Source organism: Doryrhamphus excisus, chromosome 16, assembly GCF_030265055.1.
Source record: "Doryrhamphus excisus isolate RoL2022-K1 chromosome 16, RoL_Dexc_1.0, whole genome shotgun sequence".
In the NCBI taxonomy this organism is placed as follows: domain Eukaryota; kingdom Metazoa; phylum Chordata; class Actinopteri; order Syngnathiformes; family Syngnathidae; genus Doryrhamphus; species Doryrhamphus excisus.
The window spans coordinates 8,886,228-8,913,642 of NC_080481.1; the positions used below are offsets into that span (position 1 = coordinate 8,886,228).

A 27,415-nucleotide genomic window follows, 5' to 3' on the forward strand; every position below is an offset into this window, starting at 1 on the left:
GCTGCACATGCGCCGCCACGCTTTTCGGGGGCTTCAAAAGTCCATCCTTGAATAGAAAGCTACTGGACCTTTATGGCCTTCTCGTTGGAAAGATAGCCGTGTTGCATTGCTGGGAGATAGAAAAAAAATGTATTGTATAGATGTGATATTAGGAACACACAAAAAAAGATGTACTTTTCACTCTAGTATGCTAGTATTTCATAATAATATAAGTTGTTGCCGTGGCAACCAAATGTTGCAGTTACTAAAGTTTGGTATTTTTGTAAAAGACTTTTTTTTTGCTAGAGCACTGTACACACGTTAGATTGTTAAGAAGATATTAACATTTCTTATTCTTCACTAATATTTTCACAGCCCCTATTGTGCTGTCACATTCAATCAATATCACAGACTGTATGAATATAGAAATATATAAGAACAAAATCATTTCCAAATGTTTGTTACTTTTATTCAAGGATTGCACTTATAATTTCCTGTTATGGTTTTATGTTTGCGGAACCCTCCAGCAACCAAAGGGAGCATCATGCTTTTCTTCTAAGTCAATGTTTGTTGTGGGACACGTCTGTGCCCTCGACGTGTTTTTCAGGCGTCACCATGGACTGATGGTTAAAAAAAAAACTAAACAAAAAAAGACATTTCTGAGCAGACTCGGCGTATCCAAACACATTGCCTTAAATTTGTTAGCGGTACAAGAGACGTGTGTCTTCTTCTCCAGCTCCCTGATTTGTATTTCAAATAAGAACTTTACTTACTAAAGCCATTCGAAGTCAATGGAGGCCAAAGGGGGCAAAGATGAGGAACATTCTGTGACCCACAGACGTCAGGACTTGTAATTCGAAGCTTTCGCCAGCAGAGGGCGCCAGACGGGATACATGTGACGTACTGTGATTGTGTGTTGCTGTGAGCCTCCACAACCAAACAGGACAAACACACACACACACACATTCAACTGATAGTGTCATCATTTATGAAAAATGTATTCTTTTGAATATATTTTGTGCTATATTATGTTTATTTAGTCAATTGTTTGTTCTTTGGTTCCAGCGAGACAGTGTAAAATCTATTGAAAGAAAGAAATAAAGAAAAGTAAAGAGTTATTTTTTTGTTGGCCATCTCTTTATCGTCTCACCGCCATACAAAAGTTACCAGCCGAAAGACAAAAGATGGGGGATACTACAAATGTTGGTATCGATGTGATTTAACGCAACCAATACAAAAGTAGAAATATACAAATAGTGTGTCAAAATAAATTAAAATATTATTTAAATTAACAAAAATACCAATATGCTCAATCATTACATTTGAGCAACAATAATACCAATAGTGCTAATTAACACGTACGAGTATATGAAGAATACAGCCGATAATGTAATTATACTAGTAGGGATCCGACATTGATGCTATCTTGGCTCAGTGGCATTAATCGTCCCTCATACAGCCGGAAACGTCCGGTGGATGCACCGAATCCAGAGGCGTGGATTCCCTACACTTTTGTCCTCATAAGGACGAACCCTTAGCCCTAAAATCTGCGCTGCTCCGCGTCGAGCAGAGGGGCAAATGTCCTTTTAGCACACGAAGAAGCCGTGCAGTCTTGTGTCTGCCTACTGCATTATGGATGGAAGACGGGGGTTCCGTCCGGATAGCGTGGGAACATCTCATTAGGAGCCTGAACGCAACATCGTCTCCGCCTGCGCCGCAGTACGCGTGTCGTGGCCGTGGCGTGAGCGCACGACGGCGGGGATGTGCCGGATGTGAACGCGGGGCACGATGCGGGAGTACAAGGTGGTGGTGCTCGGCAGCGGCGGGGTGGGCAAGTCGGCCCTGACGGTGCAGTTCGTCACCGGGACGTTCATCGAGAAGTACGACCCCACCATTGAAGATTTCTACCGGAAGGAGATCGAGGTGGACTCGTCCCCGTCGGTGCTGGAGATCCTGGACACCGCCGGCACCGAACAGTTCGCCTCCATGCGGGACCTTTACATCAGGAACGGCCAGGGCTTCATCCTGGTCTACAGTCTGGTCAACCAGCAGAGCTTCCAGGACATCAAGCCCATGAGAGACCAGATCATCAGGGTCAAGAGGTGAGACACTGCCAGTATCCCACCCTATTACATGACGTCATTATACATCTATTGCACTACAGGATCCGTTCCGTTTTTACACGTATGACATGGCATGTAGCCATTGTGAGAAGCAGCACATCATATGTTCTCCACAAGAGGAACCCGCAGAACCCCTCCCGGCTGATACGCTCACAGATGACTAACTCGGGATGTGCATCTGATCACTCCAGGCCATTACTCAACAAATCCACTGAGATCATCCCACAGCTGGGGGGTGGGGGTTGATCTATTTGGGCACCTCTCTGCTGGATTGGGAGAGTAAAAAAAGTGGTTTTATGTGACGGAGGCCTGTTAGGACCTGGGAGGTTCATGTCCAGGTGTGGATGCAGGAGCAGAGCGCATCTACTCAATTGTTCACACTTTTTCTGCCTTCACAATTTTTCCTTTTGGCTATCATATCATTGCAAAATGCTTATAGAAGCTTCATGGAAGCAATGTGTTTACGCTAGTCAAAGATCCTCTATACCAGGGGTGGGCAAACTACGGCCCGGGGGCCACATGCGGCCCACCAAGCGTTTGAATCCGGCCCGCCAGTTGCTTTTTAAGTATTTCAACTTTTAACATACAAACTGGCAACATGACTTGCAAGACGGATGTCTTATTTAGTAAAAAAATATGTATAAAATAATTAAATTAAATTAAATGACATAGTTTGATGTGGTCTGATATTTAAAATATGTCATTTTACAGATGAAATTAGACAAATAATTCAAGGAAAATTATAAGCATGAAATAGTGTGTGTGTGTTAAATATATGTTCTGGCCCCCCCCCGACAATTTTGTTAACTCAATGCTGCCCACCAGTCAAAATATTTGCCCGCCCCTAAACTACGGTGTGGGTCGAGGGTCAAACAGGACATGCAGACGTTCATCACACTTCCAAAAAAATTAAAGGAAATTCCCGCTGACAGCCCTAATTATTGAATTATATAAGAATTATGTAAAAGTACCTTTACCCAAACTAATTGCTCTAGCACAGAGGGTGGGCAAACTGCAGCCCGGGGGCCAAATACGGCCCACCAAGTGTTTGAATCCGGTCCGCCAGTTGCTTTTTAAGTATTTCAACTTTTAACATACAAACTGGCAACATGACTTGCAAGTCGGATGTCTTATTTAGTAAAAATAAATAAATTAAATTAAATTAAATGACATAGTTTGATGTGGTCTGATATTTAAAATGCTCCTGAAAAAATGAGAACATACACCTAATAGTACAACACTTTTACAGATAAAATTAGACAAATAATAAAATTAGACAAATAAAATTATAAGCATAAAATAGCGTGTGTGTGCATGTGTTAAATATATGTTCTGGCCCCCCGAACAATTTTGTTAACTCAATGCGGCCCACCAGTCAAAATATTTGCCCACCCCTGCTCTATACGATAGTAACGCTGCTGCTTTTGAGGATGTACTACAAAAATGCTCACCAAAGATCCTCTATACACCAAGAGCGGTATTTTTAAAAGGACCCGCTGCAGAAACGCTAGTCAAAGAGCCACAACATCACAAGGACCTCATGCAAAAATATTGGTCAAAGATCCTCTACATGATAGTAACACTGCTGCTTTTGCGGATGTACTGCAAAAATGCTCACCATCCTCTATACACCAAGACCGGTATTTTTGAAGGACCCGCTGCAGAAACGCTAGTCAAAGATCCACAATATCACAAGGACCTCATGCAAAAATGCTGGTCAAAGATCTTCTATGATAGGAACGCTACTGCTTTTGAGAATGTACTGCAAAAATACTCATCAAAGATCCTCTATATACCAACAGCGGTATTTTTGAAGGACCCGCTGCAGAAACGCTAGTCAAAGATCCACAACATCACAAGGACCTCATGCAAAAATGCTGGCCAAAGATCCTCTATATGATAGGATCGCTGCTGCTTTTGAGGATGTATTGCAAAAATGCTCATCAAAGATCCTCTGTACACCAAGAGCGGTATTTTTGAAGGACCCGCTGCAGAAACGCTAGTCAAAGATCCACAACATCACAAGGACCTCATGCAAAAATGCTGGTCAAAGATCCTCTATATGATAAGAACGCTGCTGCTTTTGAGGATGTACTGCAAAAATGCTCATCAAAGATCCTCTATATACCAAGAGAGGTATTTTTGAAGGACCCGCCACAGATACGCTAGTCAAAGATCCACAACATCACAAGGACCTCATGCAAAAATGATGGTCAAAGATCCTCTATATGACAGGAGGACTCTGCTGGTTTTAAGGACCTACTGTAAAAATGTTGGTCAAGGATGTTTGTAGTATTGTCCGTCCAGATGTTTCATAATACCACAAAGATCGTACGTACCAAAGGGTAAAAAAGCGCGGTTCTGGGGCCACTTGTGGGCAACAGCTAATTTTTTTTAATTGGCCCTCAGCACATTTTAAAAATAACATTCAACAAGAATCCCGATCCTCTCCTCTACATGGTAAGTATTTTAAGTGTGGACGTAAGTCGGACGTCATCGCCAGGGGACGGCGCTGCAAATGAATAATAGCAAAGCGGAAGGGAGGAGATGCGGGCAGCGCATGCTGGATGTGTGGCCCATAAATACTTGATGCTTTTATTTCACACCGCTCTGCCTCTGAAGTGGCTTTTTCTTGCGTATGAGAAGCACGCTTATATAATCACAACATCTGTCTGTTTAGACACAACATGCAGGGTTTGGCTAAACATGGCTAAAGAGCTATGCGCTAGACCAAACGTGTCCAAAGTCCGGCCTGGGGGTCATTTTCCTCTCTCTATTTTTTAAATTGGTCTTTGGCAAATTCTTGACACAACATGGTTATTAATGAGATGTAAAGTCTTTTTAGATATTACACCTATTTGCTTTGTCGCCTATAAGACAAAAATGCTAGTCAAAGATCCTCTATATGACAGAAGCAATGTGCTTTTTAAAGCAGCTACTACCTAAAACAAAACATTAGTCAAAGATCCTCTACAAGACAGGACTATTCTGTCGTTTTTCAGGATGTACTGAAAAAATGCTAGTCAAAGATCTTCTAGATATTGTAGTACAGTTTTTCAGCATCAACAACAAAACAAAGATCCTCTATTAGACAGGGCTACTCCACTGTTTTTAAGAATGTACCGCAGAAACCTGAGGCAAATATCCTTTCTATAAGACAGGAACACTTCTGCAAAAGTGATCCTCTTTAAGACAGGATCGCTCTGATGTTTTTAAAAACACAATGCCAGAATGTCAAAGATCCTCTATATCAGTGGTTGTCAAATTCTGTGCTAGCAAACAAGAATATCCGCAAACCAATCACCAAAGGAGAACAAAGCTGACACGCACACAAGCCTTCCGCCTGATGCGTTTGTGGTCACTCTTTTGGACTCCAGCAAACCACAGTGAGAGCCATTATCCACAAATGGCGAAAACATGGAACAGTGGAACAGCCCAGGAGTGGCCAGCTTACAACAAAGACTCCCAAGAGTGCAGCGATGACTCATCCAAGAGGTCACAAAAGACCCCACAACAACATTGAAAGAACTGCAGGCCTCATTGCCTTAGTTAAGGTCAGTGGTCATGACTCCACTATACCAAAAGAACATCATACCAACAGTAAAATATGGTGGTGGTAGTGTGATGGTCTAGGACTGTGATAAAAGGAAGCGTGAATTCTGCTGTCTACCAAAAAAATCCATCCACCAGATGCCGTTGACTAACGGCCCACAAAAGACGTTTAACAAGCCCCCCCCCCCGCCTCCAGGTTGTCGTCAGCGTTTGAGGAGATCTTGCTCCCTGCTGAGTATTTGTGCTGAGCCGGCAGCAGCAACATGCAGCGAAGTTGCATGAAGCCACTCAGCGGAACATAATGGAACGGAGTTGGGTCGGAAGCCAAGAAGACATCAGGCGTCCATTAGGGAGCCGTGTAAAGTGGAATGGAGAGCTCTTATGTGGGAAAGAATGTGCGCTGCAAACCTCCTCCTTCTTCTTCTCCTTCCACGTTGTTGTGGTCCGTATGTGCTAGCATGCTAACACACAATCTCATCATCTCCTTGCGTGCAATGGGAGGGTGAACGCTTCTCAAGGGGAAGCGACTTCAAAGCGGCCTTTTCACGCCGCACTGATGCTGTGTCTAATAGCCGGGGGGGCGGGAACAGGGTGGAGACCAAAACTACATCTCAGGGGGCTTCAGGACCTCGGGCTTTGAAGCCAGAGCAGCATGTTAGTGGACACTTAGACGGCTAACCAGTTAACTCATACCAGTAAGTGGAATGTGGTGAGGAACATCTGCCCGAATTTGGGTGTGTTTATGATGCTCGTGTTGATTGGCTCAGCAGCACAGAGAAGCTTTGCCGAGCTTTGCCCTCGGAGACATCACACACGGCTCTGGAGCTTCTTCTATTGTGTTTTTCCTATGCGGCCCAGCAGCGAGCTCATGCTGCAGCTTCTAATTAAGAGCAGATGCAGCGTGCTGGCTGGCTGCAGGGTTGAAGGCCTTCATGTTGGATGCTGCCTCCCAACCAACCCCCCCACCCCCCCATTCCTACGTGTGCATGTGAAAACGCTTTTTAGCACAGCAGGTATCCTTAATAAGGTGGCTGTGCCTTGAGGGTACGTGGAAATTGTCCAACTTTTGTATTCTTTTGCAACTTTTAAACACTGCTTCTCTCTTCTCTGCTCCAACATCCCTCAGAAGGGGGGGGGGGGATGCAGCATTCTTGTAGCTTTTATAGTCACATAAAAAAACTAATATGAACATTGGTATGCTCTCGCTCAATTGCAATGATAAACAAATGAAGCCTTTGAAAGGAAGGCATTTCAGTGATGGCATATTGATTAGCTTAGTCACTTGGTACAAGTGGACACATTGCTGTCGTCCAAAATCCCTTTTTTATCACAGGTATAAATGATATTCCGGCACGACGGTCGAGTGGTTAGCGCTCAGACCTCACAGCTAGGAGACCGGGGTTCAATTCCACCCTCGGGCATCTCTGTGTGGAGTTTGCATGTTCTCCCTGTGCATGCGTGGGTTTTCTCCGGTTTCCTCCAGTTTCCTTCCAAAAACATGCTAGGTTAATTGGCGACTCCAAATTGTCCATAGGTATGAATGTGAGTGTGAATGGTTGTTTGTCTATATGTGCCCTGTGATTGGCTGGCGACCAGTCCAGCGTGTACCCCGCCTCTTGCCCGAAGACAGCTGGGATAGGCTCCAGCACCCCCCGCGACCCTCGTGAGGAAAAGCGGTAGAAAATGAATGAATTAATTTAGAAATGGAATATACATTCAACCTTACAGCCTTCTAAATACATTTTAGAGCCTTGTAGACATTAAATAACACCCCTATAGTCACCTTTACACTTTGTATTAGCCCGTATAGTACATTTTGGGAGTCACATGATCACCCCAATGGCTAATGTCTCATCAATGTAACCTTACTGACACCTAGTGACCAGTGTGGTCACATAACAATGTGTCTTATGTGCGACTTCTGAATGCCTTATATTTGTGTTTTGGTTAGCATGGGCATTTTTATGGTTGGAAATGCTTAGTTTAGGCCATTTTTAGACAATTTTCTTAAATGGGAATATATTTGGAATACTAACAGTTTTAGTAGTCAACACCTAGACATCGATAAGATGCTAGAGGAGCTGAGTGACAGACAGGAAGGAAGCATTGGGAGTTTAGAGTTGAGTTTAAGCTAGGCCTCAACTGATACTTGAGTTCTTCAACTTGGGAGTTGTCAACATTAGTGGGACCAACTTTAGCGAGTTCCACTGTACTTGACTTATTTTGATCCTTTTTATGACTGTTTAAATAAAAATGTTTTATATTGGACGAATTTGGACATGATTTCCGATGCTGAGAATGATACTATTCTTACTGGTACTTCTAACCATTCCTATGCATTTACAGTACTCCACTACTCTGATTTCATGTTTTACTGTGGAGCTAACTGGACGAAGGCGCCATGTACTGCCCATGAGGATCCTACGTTAGACTTTCCCAGCTCAGCCAGGCGGTGTTGTGCTTCCAGCCTCTCCAAGTCCATAGCGAGGAGAGAACATGCAAGCGGGCGCTCCCTGTGTCTTTGTAGATATATATAGTTTCTCCTGCGAGGCTGTCATATTGCATTTGCCCGTGCGGTGTTCTCTGTGTTCACACCCTCTCGAGTCTTGCTTTCCAAACACACTCAGGACACGTCAAGCAGGTCCACGCCACTCTTTCTTCTTTTGGAAGCTCACTCCCTCCTTTGTCAGGTTTCCTTCTGTTTGTCTTTTTCCGAACCCCAGCAGCGAGTGGTGGATTAACAGTGGACCCCACGGTCATTGACAACCATCTGACTGTCTTTTTACTGTTAAACATGGTTTCTTGGAATGTATTGCGTCTGCATTAGCTTTATTCAATTATTCACCAACCTCCCTCCAGCTTGATCTCCTTGTATCGACGGCCCGAGGAGGAGGAGGAGGAGGATTCACATGCTTGGAAAATGTGGTATGCACGTCGCATGACAGCGATGATTTTCAGCTACTATTGTTGGCTGTAAGACGTGCAGCCTGCATGCATGCTAAGCACAGGAAGTATTCCAAGAGGTATTCTTTGTCATGACAGTTCTCTAATGATATTAGGCTCGGTGGCCTCCAGGGAAGCTTAAGCATCGCTGCGTTTATTTCTTCCCTCTTGCTCCACTGTGAGTCGTTCTTGTGGTTTGAGCGTCTGACGATATGTAGGCCAACACATTTCGAGTTTCCCACAGCGGCATCAGGAGGTTCCTGCAGCAAAATACACCCACCGGGGGGGGGGGGGGCAACAGATTTCACATATGGCTTCCTCTTTTATTTCCAGGTACCAGCAGGTGCCGGTGGTGCTGGTGGGAAACAAGGTGGATCTGGAGGATGAGAGGGAGGTGTCCCCAAGCGAGGGCCAAGCACTGGCGGAGGACTGGGGCTGCCCCTTCATGGAGACCTCTGCCAAGAGCAAGACCATGGTGGATGAGCTGTTCACCGAGATCGTACGGCAGATGGACTTTTGCCCACTGCCGGACCGCAGAGAGGTGTGCTGTCCCGCCTGTAGCGTGCAGTAGCAGTCTATATCGGCAGAGGGCTTATGGATGGGACGACTTAAAAGGTTAGAAAATCAAGGCATGCTGGGAAATGTAGGAAAGCATCCAGCAAAGCAGACAAATAAGGGTAACGTAAAAATTCCTTCGACACAGGGTGGATTTTCTTTGGAAGTCCCCCATCCATCAAGCCCCTCCTGGTACCACAGCCAATTTCAGGGGGTTTCCACGGGCAGAACTGTGCCAAACAAAAGCCATCAACACAGAGGATAAGAGCGCTACATCAATTTGGGAAGCCAAAAAAAAAAAAAGATGGCCGTAAACGTATCGCCCAGTGTTGTCCTTTTGCACTCTTGTGACTTCTTGACAGCGCCAAGACCAAACACCAGGTTTCTACACGGATGTCAAGCAGCACCACTGTGAAGGTGTCACACCAGAAGTCGGCCCAGCAGCCGGCCTGCCTAACTATGAATGAATGCATAGATGAACGAATGTCTACAACAACAACAAAAAAAATGCGCCTTTTGGGGAGATTCATTCAGACTATCCCAAATGTGGATGATGTGTGCATGAAGTCGTACTCTCACGCCGACCTGGAGTACGATCTCACCCAAAGAGACGACGTTAGTCAATCATTGTTGAAATGTGCAGACACTTTACACTTTACAAATCGATACCAATGCCTTGTATGCTGAACATTATAGTGACAGTTGCATCAGTTAGTGGTTCAGTCTCATCAACACTTATTTTCAACAAGAAAAATAAATCGTTAAGCACCAGTGTGTCATTATTGTTTACTGTTTTTGTGGGTAATCTAAAAAAGTTATTATTTGTGAACATCAATATGTGGATGATTGTCTGTCTTTGATATGTCTACATATTTTTCGCCTTCTGAATATGATCTAGGAAACACTGACCTTCCACCCCAGGATGTCAAGTGCTTCACAGTGATGATGAAGATAGGGCTTCCATAGATGATTTATGATGTTTTGTTCCTGCAGCTGATGTCTTGGCTCTGCTTTTTCCATTAGCATTTTGGACCCGTTAAGTCCAGTATTTGATTCCAGCATTCCATTCTACTGCCATTAATGTCCATTAGAGAATGAAACTGGAGGGCACATGAGACATAAGGGCCAAGATCATACCTTTTTGGATTCAGTCCAATTTGCACCACTGCAACAGTTCATCAAGGTCTGTCAGGGAGAGATAAGGTAAGAAGCGTTTTAAATGTGAACTCGTTACGTGGCAATGTATTACGCAAAAGTTGGTTGACGCCCTGATTTGTTAAGTGAAAAGACAGTGGATGTTTTTTTTTTTACATAACAATGGGAGTCAATGCAAACAGTGACACTCACTGGGCAGAATTGGAACTGAGGCCTCCTTCCGCGGACACACGGAACTGAAGCGTCTGACTTTAGTTCCTCACCGGACCTAAAGCAGGGGTGCAGAGAAACGGGCATGGCGTCCTTCAATTTTAGTCAACTGTTATTGACACTGTGGCGTTAGCTTACCTGTATTTATGCTGTCATCGAACAATTCGTCATGATGGTGATTAGAGCTGCGTGTCAGGTTCTCCAACGCCGTAAGTAGTTAATTGTTAGCGACGACAAGCTAACAAGTTAGCATAATATGAAATGCCGTCCACATCGCTACTGCGAAATGCTAACTTGTGCCCAGTGAAATGTAAAGCAATGGTTAGCTAAACGCTAAATGCTAGTGGTCAGCATATTGGCCACACAAGTGCTCTAGAAGATGTGGGTTCGAATCTCCGTTTAGTAATATATGCGTGGAGTGAGTTGTCTCTGGGTACTCCGGTTTCTGCCCACATTCCACATGTTGGGTTAAGTAGCGAGTCTAAATTGGCCATAGGTATGAATGTGAGTGTGATATAGGTGCCCTGTGATTGGCTGGTGGCTCTTGCCCAAAGTCAGCTAGGATAGGCTCCAGAACACCTCCGTGACCTAATGAGGACAAGGGGCATATAAAGTGGATGGATAGATATGTGAAACAAAGTTGTGTAAATTATTACAGTTATGGATGTCCACAGGTCATTTAGAGTTCTACAGAGACCCAATGGCAACTACATAGAACTCAAACTACAAAAATGTTTACTCCCTTGCTTATTTACTCAGTTGAAATCTAAAAACATTCTTTGAAAGAATGGTTGTGACCTAAGCATATATATATATATATATATATATATATATATATATATATATATATATATATATATATATATATATATATATATATATATATATATATATATATATATATATATATATATATATATATATATATATATATATATATATATATATAAGTAAAGAAATGGAGGATACAATCTGTTTTTTAACCTAACATAAACAAGAAATGTTTCTTCCCATCTACCCAGGCTTGACGTCGACCGCAGCGGCTGCACGTCTGTCAACAGCAGAGGCCCTCAGCCATCGCAATGCAGTCTTCTCCAGAGAGCAGGCCAGGCAGCGAGGTCTGTACCCCCGTGTGGAGAAGATTGAGGTGTCCATGCAGGGCCAAGGGTTGGATGGTACTCTGCTCGTCATGAACCGAGGGATGTCCACGCCGCTGAGTTGCGCCAGGCGTGAGTGAGAAGAACCAGTTTTAATTCTGCTCAGCTTGTCCTGAAAACAGTTTTCTTTTGAATGCATTAAGCAAACTGCTTTCCGCAGACTTGACAGAGTATCATGTGACCAACTCCGTTTTGGCCCTGGTGGATGGAGAGCTGTGGCCTCTCCATCAGCCGCTTACTCACTCCTGCACTCTCACGCTACTCACGTTTAAAGACAGCGACCCCACTTTGGTCAACGAGGTAACTTGTGAACACAATACATACACCCAGCATGGTCTTGAGGTCTTATTACCATAATGATGTTGCATAATCATACCATCCTTAAAAAAGATGGCCATGATGAATGTATGAGATTTCTGACTACACTGATTTGTAGCATCCCAAAGGTAAATATCATTTTTTGTCGTTTGTGTACCTTTGTTGTCCTTCATAGGCTTATTGGCGGTCCTGCACTGCCCTCCTTGGTCAGGTGCTAGAAACGGCATTTAAGGACGAGTTCTCTGTGCAGTTGCTCAGCACACCAGAGGTGCCAGGTAGATGCTTCTTTCTGGTTTTAGGGTTCAGCAACGAACTTTGTCGACGTAGCAGAAGTCACTGATAAATGAATAACTCTCTCCAGTCACTTCCGGGGCTTTCCTTTGTGATGTGGTGCTGGACCCTCATCTGGACTCCTGGACTCCCTCCGAGGTTTGATGCTCAAATTAAACCATTTGCTTTCATTGGGAGCTCATATACTTGTGGCTGTCATGCATGCTCCAGGAGTCATTGCAGTCTCTGACGAAAGGGGCCCAGCAGCTCATCATGCAGGATCTGGCTTGGGAGCCTTTGGAGGTCTTTCCCTCTGTGGCACAGGAAGTCTTCTTACACAGCAGGTAGACACTGTCCATTGTCGACTATACCTCCTTCCGCATTTCACATAGGCTGTATCTCTCCAAAGTCACCTCTTCTCTCTGTGTCTCAGGTACAAACAGGAAGAGGTGCAGCAGAAGGCAGCGCAGAATCCCAAAGGGACCGTGATGCTTTATAGGTAACATTGTATGCACACCAGAGGATAAGTATCAACAGCGGTCATTGTGTTGTTCATTATTCACATAGCCAGGATTTTTTTAATTGTCCTGTGAGTAGATTAGTGTGTACCAGGCTTCAGGGGGTAAAACACACTTTTGACCTTACTTTGCAGCAGGAAACACTACAGTTTGCTTCATATGCCATATATGCCATTGACAAGTAAAAAAACATAGCATAGACAGACACTAAGATTTGTTTTCATTTCCATAGTAGATTTCAAAAGGTGAAGCAAAGCCATCAAAACAGCTGCCTTTTTTTCTACATAAGCCGCTACAAATGAATGGATAACTTTTGTTATAGATTTAGGCATCTTACCACGGAGTTATCGGAATGATAAAGAGGAAAGTTGCATCTGTGTGATCTGATCAACCCATGATTAAATCCGAGGGCTGTGAATGTTGACATAGTTGTTTGTGTAGTATTAGTTTAAGCAGACTGTTTATTATTGTGATTTCAATGATCAGACTACATTTTATCACCAATTTACACAGACATTAAAGGAATTCCAAAGGGTTCACATACTTTTTCTTCCCAGTGTATATTGGCAAATAGAAGGCTAATTATCCGTACCCAAAGAATAGCCGGGCCAGACACACTCAACCCAAAATGTCAGTCATCAGCCTAATATGTTACCTCTGTATTCCTGTTCCTTAGATGCGGGGACCATGTCGTATTGAGTGGGGGCCCCCTGGTGGCCAGAACAGGTCTGTGCTCCCAGTATGAGGTGACGGCTCTCCACAATTTGGGCTCAGGGCCTTGGGGCCTGCACCGCCGAGCACAGGGCCTCTCACTGCCAGTGCAGCTGCAGGTAAAGGAGTATGTTTCTTTCATTCTGCAAAGTAATGTAAAAAGAGGAAACAAACACTTCATTTGAAGTAGAATGGGTAGAACACCCTTGTGCTATTCAACTGTCACGTGTGTCAGAATTGCATCTCCATGTGCCTGTTAGTCACGTTGTCTCCTCCCTGCAGGCCCACCACACAGTCTGGAGGAAACTGAGGCAGCGGGCAGAGAAACTGGTGAGAACAAACATCACTGTTTCACACACTCGTCCAACAGAGAAAACATCAAAGGTAAAGCGAGTCTGCCAGCTCAGGCAATGCCGTTACTGGCGAGGCGTCGCTCGGGTCTCCATGCTGGATGCTCATCCAAATTACCGCTTGTTCTAAATCCAGCCAGCCCCTCGCCCTGGAAGCCCCCGTCACTCCAGATTTCACAAGGTAGCCAGAGGTTAGGTCTTAACGTCGTTATTTTTATGGCCTTTGGTTTTATGTATCTGGCAAAAAACTGAGCGACTCTCATCCTTCTCATGAAGGACAAACTGCTCCTTTCTGAAGTCAACATCAAACACACCAAGGATCCAAAGCACTATTTTTAAATCTCTCCAGACTCTCCACGAAGTGCATCGCGACACATTCTGACTGAAGCACCAAAGATGCATAAATTCTTGCAATTCAAACTAGGCTGAGTTAATTTTGGATGGAGCCATCTAGGCAAAATATATTCTGCTGCAGCCTTTCTGGCATTCACTGTGCATCACTGACTGTGTGAAAGGGGGGAGTGGGGGGGACCTACTCATTAATAGGCACACTTGATTTGGCAGATGATGACATACGATGCTACGTGGCCTACATTTCCTTTTCACAGTGCCACTGCTATTTGGGGAATTGAAACTGCACTTTGTTAAAGACAAACGTATGGACTGGACTTGGACGTGTGTCAAAAGTGAATGATATCTGGATCAGCTCTTGGTGGAGTTCCTACACGTGCTGGATTAGCATGCAGAGCCGCTGCTCTCCGTTTTATGGTTTCGAAGGACGTCATATTATCACCCGGTATACTGTGTGCGATCATGTCGTGTCCTTTTTGTCCCAGAGCATCACTCTCACAATCGGTAGAGGAGCCATAAACTGAAACAACCCCTCTGAAGGATGCTGATGCTGTGTGTTTAAGTGGAAACTATAAACATACCTATAAATTCAAGCTAAGATATTATATTAAATAAAATGAAATAAATCACCCTTTTTCCTGACACAGGTGGAGGTGCAGCCGCCTGAGGATCCGACCCCGCCCCCTGCTGCTGCCCCTTCTCCATCTTCACCCAACCAGTAACACCGTATCTGTAACTACACACACACAGTGACATGTATCATTTGTTCAATAAAAGTGTCAAAACAATTCTTGGTTCCTGAATCAAAACAAGTAGCTCTTTTTGTGTAGCACTTTTTTTCTGCACGTGTTTCAGTCATTTGCAACAACAAACAGTGTGTTGGCTGGAGGTCGGCCTGTTGGCAGCTGTCGTGATTGTGTGTGTGTGTCACTTGTCAGACAGGTGGCTCTGGATCAAGTGTGTTCTGAGGCCACTGCAGGACTGTGTGAGCCTGTGTTTACACCCCCCCAACCCCCGTTGACACCCAACACTCCTGCTTTCTGTCAGCTTAATACACGTTTCCACGTCAAGGACGATTATGTCAAATGCCAATACTGATGGACGATCACTCGTTAGTTTTTTGATTGGAAGATGTATAGCTATTTTTAATTTTCATCCCGCCCGACAGACTTTTTATTTTCTTCATCCAGCCACCCACTTTCTTGTAAAAGCAAAATCTCAGGCAGTTTTATTGCATCTGGCAACCGCACAGAGCCATGTAAGAAGTGATTAGATTGGTAGTCAAGGTCGCTGTGACCTCACAAAACACATTTTGGCCATAACTCAATTATTAATAAGCTGAATTTGGGGAAAAAAACATTTCAATCAAATACCCAAGAGGACAATTTATGTGCCCATTGCGATGACGTAATAATCTGCAAAAACTCTGGCTTTCATATGGCGCTATAACTGAGCAGAAGGGTACCACGGCAAATCCTTCACTGTAGTAAGCTTTGGTTACAAACTCATTAGAAAGTGAAACAGGAGTCTGTAGCGTTAATGTTTCTTCAAGTCCACCCCATGTGTGCCGGTGCAGCTGCTATCAGAGAAAATGTATTGGTTCTTGTCCAATTCCAAATGTTTCATCACTTCCCAAACCCCCTCTTGATATTTGAGCTGCATGGAAAGGAGAAAAAGTGCAGCTGTAAGTCGCAGTTCAGGTTGTCCAAACGTCTTCAACTTGTGCATCTTCCTGGGGGTCTGTTCCCAGCCTTGAAGCACAAAACCATCAGGGGAGCTTAGCCTCGGGCCAGAAAACTTGCCCGCTTTGCAGCTGTTGCCCCAACTCAACATTCAACCCCCCAAAAGTAGCAGATTCGGTTGGTACACTGTAGCTTTAACAAGATTCTTACCTTGTTCTGTTTCCTTTAGTGGTCGTTCTTTGAACGCTGGTCCAGTCAAGCCGACTCTTGTACAGTTAATTCACCGCTGCATCATTGAGTTGCTTCAATCTGTAACAGATTCACACACATCATCACCAGCGAGCTCGGGGAATATACACACACTATTGAGACTGAAAGAGAAGTGGATGAAAATACTGCAGGGAGAGATGAAGCTAATAAAAGAATTATCCTGAAATATCCAACACCTCCTTCGCTGTCAACCCACGAGTCTCGAAATATGACTGAGAAGAAAATGGAATTGAAGCTGCTGGTTGATGATACCCACACAATTTAGATCAGAAACAAAATGTCTGCCTTATACCAAAGTCAATGACTGAAGTATACAGATGGAACTTATATAGCTTATATATATATCTTATATAGCTTTTATAGCTGCACTGCATCATGCATGGAAAAGTTGCTGATATACTGACCCTCATTCATTCATTCATTTTCTACCGCTTTTCCTCACGAGGGTCACGGGGGTGCTGGAGCCTATCCCAGCTGTCTTCGGGCGAGAGGCGGGGTACACCCTGGACTGGTCGCCAGCCAATCACAGGGCACATATAGACAAACAACCACTCACACTTGGAGTCGCCAATTAACCTAGCATGTTTTGGGAATGTGGGAGGAAACCGGAGAAAACCCACGCATGCATGGGGAGAACATGCAAACTCCACACAGAGATGCCCGAGGGTGGAATTGAACCCTGGTCTCCTAGCTGTGAGGTCTGCGCTCTAACCACTCAACCGCCGTGCAGCCTACTACTATTCAGCTCAATTATAGCTAAATAAGCTAACATGAGACCAGGGGTGTCTGAACTTTTCACTGAGGGCTCCATACTGAAACACTGCAGATGAACTGAAGGATGTGAATTTAAAATATGTTTTTTTTTTCCAAGATATACCAATAAATATAAAAAAAACATGTTATTAAAATGTAAAAAAATAAGCTACCACTAAATGAGTCCCGGGGGCTACACTTTGGACACCACTGCCTTAGCCTCAGTGTGGTGCAGTGCAAACTACAAGCACAATAATAAACATATATCAAAAGTCATGAGCATTATTCATTACATTCAAATGCCTAGTGCTGTGACTGAGGGCGTTTAGCACGATGCTAATTAAACAAGATGCACACATTTGGTTTCCTATCAGTGAAAGACTTCAAGAAAGGGAGAAAAGTGCTGGCAAATAAAAATGAAATGCGCTGTCAAGTGTGAGACGAGAATGAACCATGTGTCCGTGTTCGATTGCCCTATACAGGATGAGTCCACTTGGCGTTGCAGTGCGCGTCTTGGACACGGCGCTGCGCTCTCAGCTCTGTACTCGTTGAGCAAGCACCACCCCGCCCGTCCCTCCACCTCCATCTCCATCTCCACCTCAACCAGAGAGACTAGAGAGGACATTTACCCGCGTCTTTGCTTTCTTATCCGCGGCTCGCCCTTTTTTTCCTCCCGTCCCTCCTCGAGGCTCGGACACCGGCACCGAGTCACCGGCATCCCCGCGAGGCGGGCTGCGCTCATCCCCGCCGTGTGACGCTCGGCGCCGGGTCGGTCCCGTCGCACCAAACCGGGACAAGAGTGTCGCCCCTGGAAGCTGGATGAATTATCGGAGAGTTGTGAACAAGTGCGAGAAGAAAGCTGAGGCTCCGGATCCGCCTCGTCGACAAGACTCTCAAACCGGAGTTGCGAGCGACAATGGAGGGGACGTCTCTGTGTGTTCCGATTGTTATTTTACTCATGCAATGTAAGTGTCTCCACCGAAACTATTTATTCACAACTTAACCGTTTGGATCTGTGCTTGAATGTGTATGTGTGTGTGTGCGTGTGTGTGTGTGAGACAACACACACAAACGCGTCATGATTTATTCAGATGAACTGTGTTGTGAAGTTGTTTGCAACAACAAACGTCCAGTTGGTGCCTCAGTGGAGGACGCAGACCAGGCAGGCTTCCTACAAGTTGTACTTGGCCTGACGCCACCCAAGGGTGTGGGCGGCTTGGCGGTGCATGAGTGCATATGTGCATGAGTCCAATGACTGGATCACCACCAAGGGCTTCAAGCTGATACTGGAACATATTGCAAAATGTGTGTGTGGAGGGGCGGGGGTGACAAAACATGAACACAAGAGGAGGCAGTGTGAGCGCTGGCACTGCAGGGGGAGAAGTGGCAGCTTGACATGGATGTGATGAGACAGTGCGAGTGAGTGACGCACGTTTTACTCGGGTCCTCATTTTGCCACCTGTCAGGTCAAGGGTTCGCAGGAGGTGTGTGTGTATGTGTGTGTGTATGTGTGTGTACAACCTGCCAAACATCACTCACCATCAGGCGCTGATGTTGTCCAGGGATACTGACGCAAGGTTGCATTGTTGATAAGTCCAGCAGGAAGCGTTTTAGGGTGGGTCTGTGTGTCTCACCCCCTGTGACTGACACACACATCTACACACTGGGACAGCTGTTGCTCTCTGGGATACAGAAGGGCTTTGTTCAATTGGAGACACACACTCCCCTTGCTCTGTTTGCCCTCTGACCCCATGTGCCGTTATCTCTATCACACAGCCAGACAGGATGCTTCCTGTGGGTCCACCTCCCTCCTGTTTCCCTGCTAGGTGAATGAGTGCCATAGTGATTACTGCACCATGTTTTTGACCCAGCAACACCGTTGGTCTGTTTCTAACACTCTTGTAATGAGGCTGGAGAGCTGCGTGCCAAGCAGCGAGAGTGCCATTTTTCTATTTTTTCGCTCAGGCAGGAGGGTGGTTGTCCCTGTGTGAGTCGGAGCTGTCGCAGTGCTTGGTAGATGTTAACGTCATGCATGAGATACGCATATCCGTGTTAACGCCTTCAGTGACGCAACAGGCCCGTTGGTCGGTGCTGCTGCTCTAGAGTGCGACAGAAAACTTTTCAAGAACCTAGCCTCCTGTGTAAATGTGTCAGCTGCCTTTGAAGCGCTGTGTTAGCATCACGCACCACGCGCTGCTAACTGTAGAGGCCATGTGTTGGTTGTCCGCCTCAACACCTTGGTGGCTAATTGACAGCACTGAAGCCGACAGTGTTTGTCATTGTTCAAAGTGAGGGCGACACAGAGGACTTCACACGCACAAACTCTTTGCTCATTTCTCTGCACGCGTGCAACACGACCCGGGCGTGTTGTCAGCTCGGCTGCCTTCTCTCAAAGAGACACCCTTCAAGGTGGCGGGCAGGCCGGGTCTCGTTGTGCGACAAGGGCTGCTCCCATTCACTGTCTCCCTGTCTGAGAGGATCTCCCTGGCCTTCAATCCAGCTTTTTATTCATGCTTCTCCGGATCCCTGAAACCCCCCCCTCACTTGCACCCTTAAGTCGTTTCATCTCCTCTCAGGGCCGCTCGTCTCTTCTTTGTCATTCATTCTCGTCCTGGTTTAATCTCATTGTATTGCCCTCCCTCCCTTCGGTTCATCCTTCAGCGAGACAATGCTCCTCTGAGGGCATCGGGGTGCGTGAGTCGTGGCTACAATCCTAATCCTTTTACACTTCCGCTGGTTGTACAGCGAGGGGAGGCGGTAGCGTCCAGGAGGGAGAGTGTGCAGTTTTAATTCACTTAATTGAAAGTTTGACAAGTAAGGCTGGTGCAAATTGAGCCTTGTAGCAAAGTGTTTTACACACATGCGGCGGCATTGAGCGGGGTGCTATTCCAGCTGCATGTTTGCCACGCTAATATGAAAAACAATTCTTATGTCTGTCTTCCTGTTACTTTGCATCCACACTTCCTGCCCTTTGTGCTCAGCCCTTACAGCCAAACCCAAACAATAGGCCGCTGCACAGGAAGTAGCTCAACAAACTATAGGAAACATGCAGGCCAGTTTGAAAAGAGTACGTGTGTGACGTCCTCCTGAAAAATTGACACATCCTTGGATTTTTTCAGAGGCCCCGAGAAACCTTAATGCTCAGTAGGTTCTCTTGAGGCTCATTTCATATTGATGTACTTCTAAAAAAACACTTGGCATATCCTTAATTTGCTGACCTACGGGAGACCAGCTTTCACGCGGCAGCACTTTAATGTCCTCGGGGTGCGCACGAAACTCCAATCAGTTTCTCCCTCAGGCGACCTTCACCCACATTCACCTGTGAAAGTGACCATAATCAGGCTGATAAGCCAATCGGCATGCGGGGGAGTGACCGCCTGCTTCCTTTTCCTGTTTGGACGCGAGGTATCAGTGACACACAGGCGGCAGAGGAAGCAAACACAGACATGTTGGTGGCCAAGCTCAAGCTAAAGGCCTTGCTTGGTACATCGACTTAATCTGGTCAAGCTGCTGCAGAGAGCTTTGTGAGGTGTTTGGTGCCCTTATCCTAACCTGCGCTTAAGGAGACATAAGGCTGCCTGCTCCTTAACCCAGCAGGATTAAAGTGGACGAGAAAATAATCCTACCTTCACATCTCGGTCGAGCGACAGAGACAGTGGCATTAAGTATTCTCCTCTTGCAGTTGGCGGGCAACGTGGCACACATTACCTAATTCACCTTGCCCTCTAATGGATGACGAGCAATATTGCTCCCACCTCTCCTTTTGTCTCCTTGTTAACTCTCCTTGTTGTCCTCTCCACCACCTCCAGGTTGCCCCTCCCTTTCTGTCACCGTATCGACCAACAAACCCCGAGTGGAGGTGCACGAGTTCTCAGGTGAGGCCAAAAATACAAAAAATAAACAGACCATCTTGAGTCCATTTCATGAGTTGAAGCTTCCTTGACAGAATAAAGCTATAAATAGAACCAGACGGGTTTTTTCAAGTGCAACTGACGCCATAAATATCCCATTGCTTGTTTTTTTTTTTTTTCCAGATGCAGAGCTGTCCTGCATGTTCCGCACAGAGAGGGACCAGAACCCACGCATCGAGTGGAAGAAGAAGGGGAAAGATGTTTCCTTTGTTTACTTTGATGGACACTTCCGAGGTGAGAAGGCACCCCTGGTGGCTCTTTATCGCTGGTGTTGACACACGGGACATTTGTTTTAATCAGCTTGCCGTGCCTGCTGGGAGGAGTTCAGCACTCTGGTAATGGCAGTGATGGTTCAAGCCGTGTCCGTGTGTCAGTGGTGCCAAGGTGTAAAATCTCCTACCCGGATCTATCTTCATTAAAGGTTTAAGGATGTGGATTTAATGGGTGACATAAATAATGAAGCATCGCCTTCACCTGCCCACGGTCTAATGTAGTTAACCGGAGAGTTCTGCTGCTTTTTACGCTGCCGGGCCTGCTAATTCACCGACATCAAGTTCATGCCACTGGAACGTGCTTCATTTGCTTGTGATAGTGTGTGACACATGTTCAGTGCTCTTACCTTTCCTTGCTCTCAGGTCCGTACGAGGGGCGGGCCAGCATCGAGGGAGCCACAGTCACGTTGCACAAGGTGACGCAGGAGGACGCGGGCGAGTACCGCTGTGAGATCACCGCTCCTCTCGATTCTATAAATTTGGGCGAGACCAACGTCACACTCAGAGTCTTAGGTAGGACCCGGATCACAAGGAACTGTACATCGGAATGGCTTTTACAGTGTTCATGTACTCTCCCACAGTGCCCCCTAACACGCCCACCTGTGAAATCCCGAGTGCAGCAGTGACGGGCTCTGCGGTGCTGCTGCACTGTCACGACCAGCAGAGTATCCCGCCTGCTACGTACTCCTGGTACAAGGACAACCAGCTGATGAGCCCGCCGCGCCATGCCAACGCCACCTATCTAATCAACTCTCGGACAGGAGTACTGGTGATTATCACATACTACAGTATTAATTGGCCCTGTACCCTAGAAACCGCCCATGAATGATACGGGAAAAGGCCGAAATGATACTGTGTCAAAGCCCAGGGCAGTGATACTGATAAAATGTAGAGTTTTACCATGTCCAGTATCAGCCCCTGTAGCTGTCCACTCAGAGCGCGCTGCTCTGGTATCATGCCCGTGAAACAACCAATCAGAGAACAGCACATGAGCGTGAACACACACTATAAATATTCCTAGTGCTTCTCCAGTCACCAAAAAACCCAAACTTGATTAATGGAACTTTAATTGTCAGACATTGATAAGATAAGACATTATTGTTGAAATATTTTTGCTATTATTGTGTTTACACTGTTTAGATATAATACATGTAATAAACCTGATAATAATACATGTAATACAATAATAATACATATAATAGACCTTCGGTCTAGGGCTGATACTGACACTTGGGGGCATGATACCTGGCCTGATACCAGACAAACCATGTGATAACCTATAAGTATTACCAGTCTTACACACCACACCACTAAAGTACTGGAGGACATTTATGAGTCTTAAGTCTCTTCTCTGGCTGCTCCACAGGAGTTCAAAGCGGTGGCAAAAGAGGACAGTGGTCGCTACAGCTGCCTGGCTTCCAACGGGGTGGGAAAGCCTATGATGTGCGAGGGCAAGCACATGACGATAGGTGTGTTTAAGTGTGTGCGCGTTTGCACTCACACCTTTCAGCACTGGACAAAATCAGCGGAGCAGTGGAGAGGAAAAGCCCGGCAACGTTTTCGCCCCCTGCTTCTAAAATATGAACGAGTCTTCACCTTTACCAGCTAGCGGATACCATGAAGGACTCCTTTGTGTACTTTGGTCCAAATGAAAGCGTACTCATTTGGGAACTCTTGCATGTATGCATCTAGTGATCGTGTTGTCATTCTAGAGGACATGAACGTCACAGCTGTGGTGGTGGCAGTGGTTGTGGTGTGCCTGGTGGTGGTGGTCTGCAGCTGCGGGGGGTTCCTGCTTCACCGCAATGGCTTCTTCAGCCGTGAGTTTGTCTCATTGCTTCTGCTTGTTCCACTTACTGTGTTTTTTTGTGTTTTTTTTTTTACCAGCACATTAATTAATTGCGGGACTATTACTACTGAATATAAAGTGATTCCCACTCTTGTTCTCCCTTCCATGGCTGTGTTGAATCATCTGCCAGCAGGACACAGAGGAAGGTAAGAGCTCTGTGATTGCATTAACATTGACGTGAGCAAACACGGCCTAATATCGTAAACACAGAGGATTGGAGGGAATGGGAAGGGAGGGGGTTGTTGTTGCACTTAGACGCGTGTCTGCGTGCTGAGTCAGTGACAGTGAGTGGAGTGACAGCTGTGCCTGAGCGTGTGTCTATATGTGTGTATTTATGAGCCACAGCAGTGCCGGGCTTTCTGCTGGACGATTGGCGCCGACACATGTAAATAACACTTGTGTGGTACATCTGTCCAAACTGTGTCCAAACTTCGTGCGACAGATGAGCTGACCCAGCACATAAGCAACAATCAGCATGACTTAATTGTGCAGTAATTAGCGGCTGTTAATCAGCTAGGAGATGTCAGATAATTGCAGACTATTAAACTGATTGGACGGATCACTTGAAAAGAATTATTGCGAGACGGAGGAGTTGCCATGACAACACAGAGTGGCAGGACAGCCTTCAGCCCGGATGACCGTAGAGGCATAAATGCACGTCCGATTCTGGTGTGACTGGCCTCTCTCGTCTGACTTTATTTGATTACTCGCTCGTTACCGTGCAACGTTTGAGGGAGAAGCAGGACAGAGCCTCTTCGTGAAGCTGATGGGAACGCTCTTTGTCTAAGTTAAAGTCTGATGCTTATCCCATTGAGTTAACTGGAGCTGTCAGTGTCAACTTCCTATTTATAGAACCCACTTCTTCACAAAGGCTCAAAGACAATGCGACATGATTTCCAATGCACAATTTGCAAGCACGATTTAACAGGGCACGGAAGGACATCAAGGCTGTATCTTTACTTTGCAAATAAATTAAGATGGTCAAGGCTGGCTTGGAGGGATGCTGGGTCCAGTTCTAACAACCCAGCACGCAATGAACAAAACAACCAGTGGGCCTAAACTGAAGCCTTGTGTAACACCCAATGAAAGAAGGAGACAGGAGCAGTAAAAATCAATCAATTGGATTGCTGCATGTGAATGGCTCATCACTCGATCACCTCACCAATGCATTCCCATTGGCTTTACCCCATCATGACTGGCTGCATGTGTGTACATGTGCGGCTAATAATGTCATCTCCGCAAAAAAAAGCATGGTGTGCAGTGGCAGTCTTCAATCAGGCCCTCTTTTTGAAGTCATTTAAAGCCACCGATCTGACCCTCCTCATCCACACACCCACCCAACAGGTCATTTTGGATCTCTGAGTGTCATGGTGCCGCTCACATCAGCAGCCAAAACCTGAACAGAACTGAAGACATGTGAGTGGAACACTTGAACAACATGACGGAAAGTTAGAACAATAAGTTAGACATAAGCTTTTAGCCTTTCCTTTTACACCTCAAGTGGGGGTAGAATGTGCAGGTCGGGATACGAGTTACAATATGACCGCATTATATGACATTTATATATATACATATACATATATACATATGACAATATGACATTAATGTGGTTATCATTGCTTTGTCTTTCAGGTCCAATGTCAACTATATCCCTCCACCCCAAGAAGTAAGCATTTTTCTATTCATTCATTCATCGTCCTAGCTTGACATTTCCTTCAAATCCCCTCAGATTTCAGATCAACATTTGGAATAAAAAATTGTTGTAATTACTACATTCTCTTCAGCTCCAGAATTCTCATCTTATCTCTTCAATCGTTAAGTCCGAACACAATCCTATTAAGTATTACACTTATGGTAATGGTTTTATTTCATTTGAACATGCATCAGATTACAATTGAGTGCATCACTTAATCAGTTCACAGTTCCACATGTCCAAAAGGAGTAGGAAGAAGCAAAGCTTATTAAATCCTACCCCTCCATCTGGTACTTTTACAATCAGTAACTGTTACATTTGTTCACTTCCTGCTTTCCATAATACAGTTTAAGGTTTTTTTTATTGTTTATTTGTTTTTAATAATGCACCTCGTACCGAAGTACAAGGTGATATGACCATCCAATGACATAATGGGTACCATAGTAAGTGTCAATATAGTGATATATATAGCACATCATGACTGGTTCAATACTCTTCATCCTTGTATTTAGCAAACATCAACTGCTTGTATTGTTTCTTGAATTGGCTCATCGTTGTGCATTGTTTGAGGTCCTTACTCAATCCATTCCATAGTTTGATTCCACATACTGAAATGCTATGGCTTTTTAACGTAGTCCTAGCATATAAGTGTTTCAAATTTAGTTCTTCCCTGAGATCATATTTCTCCTCTCTTGTAGAGAAGTACTGGATGACATATTTAGGTAATTGGTTATTTTTAGCCGTATGCATTATTTTAGCTGTTTGAAAATTAACTATATCAGCAAGTTTAAGTATTTGTGATTTTAGAAATAAGGAATTAGTATGTTCTCTGTAGGCGGCATTATGAATTATCCTTACTGACCTTTTTTGCAGTACATTTAGCGAGTGAAGATTGCTTTTATAGTTATTACCCCATATTTCCACACAATAAGTAAGACATGGTAGAACCATACATTTAAATATATTTAAAGTAAAGTATGAGTATTGTTGGTAAAATGTATTTTATTTTTTTGTGTTAATATTTGTGAGTCTGAAACAGATTAATTCGATTTTTGAATTAATCAAGACAACTGGGATACCACTGTACATTTAACTGAACTCTCGTTTATTTCTAAATTATTACCAACTAGGGGTGAATGAGAACAAAATGGCGGAGGGGGAAAAAAGGGTTGTGAATGCTGAATCACACCTCAAAGGAGACCATAACAGCTCATACTTGTACAGTATGTAACCAAACGAGCACAAAACGGGAAGAGCTGATGCAGATAGTGTAGTGAGGAGACTAAACAATTGTGCAGGTCACATTATTGAACAGCGAGCATATGTATGTGACATATTGTTCTGTCTGCTTCGGCCACAGGATTTCAAACACACGCAGTCATTCATGCTCTGAGAAGATGGCGTCCCTTTTGGGGAATACATCAAAAAGGTGCCAATACTGGATTTTGGATTTCTTTTCCCCGAGCAGAATCATAATGAACTTCTGATCTTCCAATTATATGCTCATTTCTATCCTTTACTGCTCTCTTTTTGTGGAGGCGACGAAGGGCCCATTGGACTTTGCAATGCTGCATACATTCTTGCTTTGTGTGTGGGTAGCCTCTGTTGACTTATGCTTATGTGGAATTAAATATAGTTTGATGTCACTCTGCTCCCCCCTGGTGGTCAACGTTGGAACAGAAGCTTCTAATAATATGGGATTTTTTTTTCCCATCCCCAAACTGGCCAATTATTTTAACTACCTAGAGTATGTTTTCTTTTACCAAAGACTTTAAGGAATTCTGTTGCATTGAAACAATCCTCTTTTCATTATACTGCATTGTTGTTTTCAATCTGTTGAACAAAAAAATGCAGTTTACCTCAGTATTGCTCCACTTGCCATTCTATACAACACTGGGGCCCCAGTGTTCCAAGGGCCTCATGTCCACTGTGTTAAAACACAAAACCCTGCCCAGGAAATACAACAATTATGAAGACCAACCCATTCCATCCTAATGTGCCTGCATGGTCTTTTTGATATACTGTATACAATATATATACCTTGTGCCTTTTTAATTTGTCTGTCATATTTATCAATGGATCGTTTTTTGTAAAGAACTTGCCTTACTTTTATCTGTCTATATATTTTTGTGCCACTGTTAATCAAAAGGTGTGTCTGTTTTTGGACAGTGTGAATGGGTTGTTCAGAGTTTTATTTGAATGGTGTACCAATAATAAAAAGGTTTTGTATTTAAAATATTTATCAGTCATGTTCTTGTTTGTACAGCAGCAGGTTCAGACTAATAAGCGCTCATAAGGTCATTATTTTCCAGGAAATAATTCATTAATAATTCAAACATTACAACACTGTTACTGTGTTTTTATGCAGTATAGTATAGCAACAATCTGGATGTCTCGTCACTCGCCATTGTTCACTACTATGGCACAGGAAGCTAAATAGCTAGTCAAGGAAAACTGGTTGCTCACTCAGGACAACACTGCCACCTAGCATTGTGGTGGATAACTGCATGTCATAGGCTCAGACAAACGCTAATCTCATGAAACATCTCTCAATGGCACAAAGCTAAATCCAAATTTTGTTACATATTTTATTGTTTTTAAAAAATAACAAAACAATTACTTTATGAGGTAATTATATTTATAGAGCAGTACTTCAGTTCCTAATTCAATTACTTTTTTGGAAAACTAACTAGTAATTACAATGGTCTGTAGTCCGGGCCAGCAAAGTCTTCTCTGCGGGCCTAAGCATACAGACCTACATTGCTACATGAAATTGCAATAATTTATTCCCCA

General features: G+C 44.5%; 3 protein-coding genes and 2 long non-coding RNA genes across 6 annotated transcripts; 3 read left to right on the forward strand and 2 right to left on the reverse strand.

Moving 5' to 3' along the window:
* The first annotated feature begins 1,345 nt into the window (after positions 1-1,345).
* LOC131104941 (ras-related protein Rap-2a-like) lies at positions 1,346-9,940 on the forward strand. Of its 2 annotated transcripts, XM_058052655.1 has the most exons (3): positions 1,346-2,081; positions 8,931-9,212; positions 9,301-9,940. In XM_058052655.1, exons 1-2 carry the CDS (start codon positions 1,768-1,770, stop codon positions 9,166-9,168), a joined length of 552 nt encoding a protein of 183 aa, XP_057908638.1. In that variant the 5' UTR covers positions 1,346-1,767; the 3' UTR covers positions 9,169-9,212; positions 9,301-9,940. The 2 variants fall into 2 exon arrangements, with proteins under 2 accessions (XP_057908638.1, XP_057908637.1); XM_058052654.1 differs by having other exon boundaries at positions 1,349-2,081; positions 8,931-9,939.
* LOC131104943 (uncharacterized) lies at positions 9,002-10,574 on the reverse strand. Its single transcript, XR_009119851.1, has 3 exons — positions 10,500-10,574; positions 10,290-10,337; positions 9,002-10,220 (listed from the first exon to the last, which is right to left on the reverse strand). It is a non-coding gene; the product is annotated as an uncharacterized LOC131104943 (long non-coding RNA).
* mrpl39 (mitochondrial ribosomal protein L39) lies at positions 10,557-14,986 on the forward strand. Its single transcript, XM_058052652.1, has 10 exons — positions 10,557-10,726; positions 11,540-11,746; positions 11,835-11,974; positions 12,168-12,267; positions 12,354-12,421; positions 12,494-12,606; positions 12,696-12,761; positions 13,457-13,610; positions 13,774-13,821; positions 14,840-14,986. Exons 1-10 carry the CDS (start codon positions 10,687-10,689, stop codon positions 14,912-14,914), a joined length of 1,011 nt encoding a protein of 336 aa, XP_057908635.1. The 5' UTR covers positions 10,557-10,686; the 3' UTR covers positions 14,915-14,986.
* Positions 12,904-21,510, reverse strand: LOC131104944 (uncharacterized). The gene is made up of 3 exons (XR_009119852.1): positions 21,428-21,510; positions 16,085-16,183; positions 12,904-13,634 (listed from the first exon to the last, which is right to left on the reverse strand). It is a non-coding gene; the product is annotated as an uncharacterized LOC131104944 (long non-coding RNA).
* jam2a (junctional adhesion molecule 2a) lies at positions 17,409-26,835 on the forward strand. The gene is made up of 10 exons (XM_058052653.1): positions 17,409-17,862; positions 20,707-20,772; positions 20,932-21,042; positions 21,444-21,593; positions 21,662-21,849; positions 22,447-22,549; positions 22,793-22,900; positions 23,063-23,075; positions 24,562-24,595; positions 25,983-26,835. The coding sequence occupies exons 1-10, from the start codon at positions 17,814-17,816 to the stop codon at positions 26,013-26,015; spliced, it is 855 nt and encodes a 284-aa protein (XP_057908636.1). The 5' UTR covers positions 17,409-17,813; the 3' UTR covers positions 26,016-26,835.
* Positions 26,836-27,415: the final 580 nt, after the last annotated feature.

Excerpts from the sequence above, each read along its gene's own strand:
- LOC131104941 (XM_058052655.1), top strand. The coding sequence starts at position 1,768 with ATGCGGGAGTACAAGGTGGTGGTGCTCGGCAGCGGCGGGGTGGGCAAG. Across the intron at positions 2,082-8,930 it reads CAGATCATCAGGGTCAAGAG|GTACCAGCAGGTGCCGGTGG; the intron begins GTGAGACACTGC and ends TTTTATTTCCAG.
- mrpl39 (XM_058052652.1), top strand. The coding sequence starts at position 10,687 with ATGATGGTGATTAGAGCTGCGTGTCAGGTTCTCCAACGCC. Across the intron at positions 10,727-11,539 it reads GTGTCAGGTTCTCCAACGCC|GCTTGACGTCGACCGCAGCG; the intron begins GTAAGTAGTTAA and ends CCATCTACCCAG. Across the intron at positions 13,611-13,773 it reads CACTGCCAGTGCAGCTGCAG|GCCCACCACACAGTCTGGAG; the intron begins GTAAAGGAGTAT and ends TCCTCCCTGCAG.
- jam2a (XM_058052653.1), top strand. The coding sequence starts at position 17,814 with ATGGAGGGGACGTCTCTGTGTGTTCCGATTGTTATTTTACTCATGCAA. Across the intron at positions 22,550-22,792 it reads GGGCAAGCACATGACGATAG|AGGACATGAACGTCACAGCT; the intron begins GTGTGTTTAAGT and ends TTGTCATTCTAG. Across the intron at positions 24,596-25,982 it reads ATATCCCTCCACCCCAAGAA|GATTTCAAACACACGCAGTC; the intron begins GTAAGCATTTTT and ends CTTCGGCCACAG.